General features: G+C 50.4%; 1 protein-coding gene across 1 annotated transcript; it reads left to right on the forward strand.

Annotated features, from left to right (window-relative positions):
- The first annotated feature begins 449 nt into the window (after nt 1-449).
- Nucleotides 450-2,109, forward strand: LOC146174917 (uncharacterized). The gene is made up of 2 exons (XM_084585486.1): nt 450-1,431; nt 1,967-2,109. Exons 1-2 carry the CDS (start codon nt 450-452, stop codon nt 2,107-2,109), a joined length of 1,125 nt encoding a protein of 374 aa, XP_084441612.1.
- The last annotated feature ends 2,576 nt before the right edge of the window (nt 2,110-4,685 follow it).

The following is a 4,685-nucleotide window of genomic DNA, read 5'->3' on the forward strand; positions in this document are numbered from 1 at the left end:
CTGAGCGGTTGAAACTTGCGTTTTTCTCTTTTTTTGCTCCCTTTGTGTAAATGTGTACGCCTGGCACTTAACAGGCACCTTTCAGCAATTTATGGCCGACGACAGCTCCTCCCCGGGCCAACCTCTGCGGGATGCCATGGGAGAGGGGCCAACGCCGGGACAAGAGGACCGCGGACCCGTCCGACCGGAGGGAAAAAAAATGCGGGCAGACAGAACGAACAGGGAGCCCCGTCGAGAAGCATGCCTGTTTCCGAGCTCTTGCTCCCCTTTTAAATATGTTGTATTTGGTTCTTAATTGCTTGTTGTAAATAAACGAAATTACTTAAAACTACAACAGCCTAAACGAAGTTAATCAGTTACAACAGTTAAATGTTGGTGCCGAAACCCGGGAACGGAAATCAAGACAATCGACCGGACCAAGCGACTAAACGACCAACGACAGCAGCGACATGGATGTTCTGAGGAAAAAGAGAAAGACCATCAGAAGCCAAGCGACGCGGCTCACCAAAGAAACGGGCGACATCTTGGGCGCTGAACCACTACCCACCATTGAAAAGGTGAGCGTTCTCATCGAACATTTACAATTGGTAAAGCAACAGCTTATCGATGTGGATGCGGCAATAGAACCTACCGTTAAAGAAGATAAAGCAGAAGCTGAATTTGAACAAGTCATCGAATATAGCGACAGAGTGACAACCTGCATCTGCCGTCTAAAACTGAGAAAAGATGAAACTGAACACGCAGTCAGCACTCAAGATATCCGGAATCAATCTTCAATTGGTGCCAGTTCTGCGGCTCAGACAATTAGACTTCCGAAGCTGGAACTGGACAAATTCGACGGGAAACGGAAAAACTGGCAGCCATTCTGGGAACAGTTCGAGGTGGCAGTTCACAAGAACACTGATCTTTCCAACATAGATCGTATAAATTACCTGAAGACGCTGCTGACAGGGGAGGCCAAGACAGCTATCGCCGGATTGCAAGCATCAGGTGATTGCTACAACGACGAGGTCGACATTTTACAGCAGCGCTTTGGGAATCAGGAAGCGTTGATTCAGGATCACATGCAGTGCCTGATTGATGGGAAACCTGTGTTATCTGCGAAGAACGTGGCAGCCTTGCGGCTTCTATATGATGAGGTACAGGCTCACATGCAGGCGTTTGACATCGACGAAGGTGGCTACCAGGAGGCGATGTTGTATCCTTCTGTCCTTCTCCGTGTTCTGCCGAAGGAGTTGATCCTAGGCTTTCACCGCTCATATGCCGAAGCCAACAAGGCGACGGCGTCAACGATAAGCGATGATTCTGGGTCAACGAGCTCGCCATCAGACCCCGCACAGGTGACGCCTCTGCAATCTCTGCTGAGGTTCTTCCGCTTCGAGCTACAGAGCCGCGAGAGGACGATGGAGGACAGGCCCGACGACACGCATGGTAAGCCTTCTCCTCATTTTGATGGGCACAAGACACGGAATCAACGAGGGAACTTTCACCCTTCTTCCGCCTCAGCCCTGCATGGCGCAGCATCCTGCATGGAATGTGTATTTTGCAAATTGAAAGTTCATGACAGCCAAGTGCCAATCGAAGATGTCAGTCAAAGAAAGAAAAGCAATATTAACATCGAAAAACAGATGCTTTCGTTGCACGAAGCATGGACATCGTTCGAGGCAATGCAGAGCCCGCATCAGCTGCAAAAAGTGCAAGCGACATGCGACGGCGTTATGTGACCCTGCTATGAAAGAAGCCGAGAACGCACGGTCGGTCAACGAAGGGGTGCAACCAGTAAACCTGCATGCTTCAGAATCAGAAGACCCCCAGAATCAGTTTCTAACTGGTGAGGTTACAAAACTGGGCGACAGGTTAACAGCGCTCGTAACAGTGTTTGGCTGGGCAGTGCAGGGGAAAACGTCTTTCCCCTGCAAAGATGTCACTTGCGCCCATGCAGTTGTGCTAAGACCTACGCTTGCAGACCAACAAGTTGAGCCCGTTTTGAGATGTTTCTGGGAGTTGGAAAGCATTGGAGTCTCCGACACACAGGAGGATACCTCCGACAGGTATCTCTGCGAAGGCTTTGCCAAGACCGTAAAGGTTGTTGATCTTGGTATGAGGTGAAGCTTCCTTGGAAGGAGCAAGTCCATCTTCAAGATAATCGAGCAGTAGCAGAAAAACGATTCAGCCAGCTGGGGAAAAGACTGAGCAGGACACCTGCTCTAATGAATAAGTACGATGCCGAATTGCGACGCTTGGTGACCGAAGGCATAGCGGAGATCGTGCCCGATGAGGCTTGTAACGACGGTCAACATATTTAATATATGCCCCACCAGCCTGTACTTTGTGAGAGCAGCAGCACGACAAAGTTGAGAATTGTCTTCGACGCATCGGCTCATGGATTGGGAGCAAAATCTCTTAATGAGAACTTAGAATGCGGACCAAATTTAAACCCAGAACTTCTTCGGCTGCTGCTGAATTTCCGACGCGGTCGAATCGCGCTGGTGGCCGATGTGGAGAAGGCATTTCTACAACTTAGAGTGGCTCCTGAAGACAGGGATTCATTGAGGTTTTTGTGGTATGAAAGCAGCCCCTAAGATCGACAAACCGCTCCCCAAAACCGTACTGTTAAGAATGGCACGCGTCCCATGTGGAGTTACGTCTAGTCCCTACCTGCTGGCGGCGACGCTGCGACACCACTCTTACAGTGTCAAAGACCAATACCCCGATACTGATGAGCTTCTCGAGGGAAGCATTTACTTCAACGACTTGCTGTGTGGCGCTGCCAACGATGAAGAAGCCGCAGAAATCTACGAGCAGGCCAGCGGCATTTTTGAAGCAGCCTCAAAGCGTTTGCATAAATGGGGCTCGAACAGCGAAAAGATGAACTCAATTTTCTCGGAAAGTTGCCCGAATGAAAGGCCGGTAGGTCAGCCAGAGAACTTGTTAAAGGTGCTTGGTATCACCTGGAAGGCAAACGAAGGCGTTCTCACGTTTTCCCTGAACCCGATCATTGAAGCCTCCAGGGAAAAGATAAACACCAAGCGCTTCGCACTGCAAACAACTGCACGATTGTACGACCCTCTTGGATTTTTATCCCCGTACACAATGAGGGCGAAGGCGATATTTCAAATGATTTGAAACGAGTGCCTTTCGTGGGACTAACCGTTGCCAGGTCACATATTGGAAAAGTGGATCAAGTGGTGCGAGGACCTTTCGTCACTTAACGATCTCAAGATTCCCCGTACCTACGATGCAAACAACGCAGGAGACCCGGTGCGCAAGACGCTGCATATATTTGCAGACGCAAGCACAAAGGCTTACGGCGCCGTAGCCTACCTTTGCACCGAAAGAAGCACTGCGCAGTGCACATCCACCTTGGTAATGTCGAAATGCCGTGTGGCCCCAGTAAAAACTGTCACACTTGCAAGTCTGGAGCTGATGGCTGGATTGCTGGCGTCCAGACTTTGCCAATTTTTGAAAGCCAATCTCGAAGTCGAGATCGACAACGTGTATCTGTGAACGGACTCCATGATCAGTCTGAGCTGGATCCGTGGAGATGCGGCAAGGTGGAAGGAGTTTGTCAGAAACCGCGTCACCGAAATTCAGCAGAACACGGAAGGCACGACATGGAAGCACTGCCCAGGGAAAACGAACCCTGCTGACCTCATGACCAGGGGATTTACAAGCACACAACTGATATCCAGAGAGCTCTGGTGGAGCGGGTCACCGTGGACTTCAAGCGCAGCTTAAAAATGGCCAGCCGAACCAAAACCGACCGACTTCACGACTAAAGAGCTTGAGCAGAAAAGGGAGGTTGGTGTTTTAAATTCCACCTGCGATCAAGGAGACGACTTGTTGGATCTGAAGAAATTCAGCTCAGCGTCGAGAGCAAACAGAGTAACAGGCTGGATTTTCCGATTTGTGCGAAATGTGCGGACTGCTGACAAAACGTCAGGCCTTTTAACCGAGGAAGAAATTGAACATTCAAAAACATTTTGGTTGAAAAGGGCTCAGAGGTCTGCATTCTCTGAGGAACTCGAGCGCACAAAGAAAGGCAACCGCCTCCCGACCGACAAAGTAGATCAAAACGGGCTGCTGAGAATTCAGTGGCGGATCTGCTCAGTACCCGATTGTGCTTCCCAGGCAGCAACGATGCTCATCTCTGTTGGTGCACCAAGCCCATCGACAGCTGCTGCACGCAGGCGCCAGGGACACACTCTTGCAGCTTACAGAGAAGCACTGGATTGTGCGCGGCCGTCAGCTGGTGAAAAGTGTGGTGAGGTCGTGTGTGGTGTGTAGGCGGCATAGTGCTTCCCATTTCGATGCACCGACCGGCCTCCTTCCACCTGATCGAACGTCCCAAGCAGACCCGTTCCAGGTCGTGGGCTTGCATTTTGCCGGACCCCTCATGGTGAGGGAGAGCAGTCGGACACTGAAGTAATATATTGTGCTGTTTACATATGCTGTGAGGCGGGCCGTGCATCTTGAACTTGTTGTGGACATGCGTACTGAGCGTTTAATCCAGGAGTTCCGACGATTTGTGTCGCGAAGGGGCTTGTGCCGAATCATTTACTTCGACAACGCTCTTCCGTTTAAACGAGCCTCGAAAGATATGGACATTTTGTGGAAGCTCCTGCGACACCCTGACACACAGGACCATTTCGCCAATTCAGGCATAGAATGGAAATTTATCGCTG

Source organism: Amblyomma maculatum, chromosome 11 (assembly GCF_055883805.1).
Source record: "Amblyomma maculatum isolate TAMU_Amacu chromosome 11, ASM5588380v1, whole genome shotgun sequence".
NCBI classification, from domain to species: domain Eukaryota; kingdom Metazoa; phylum Arthropoda; class Arachnida; order Ixodida; family Ixodidae; genus Amblyomma; species Amblyomma maculatum.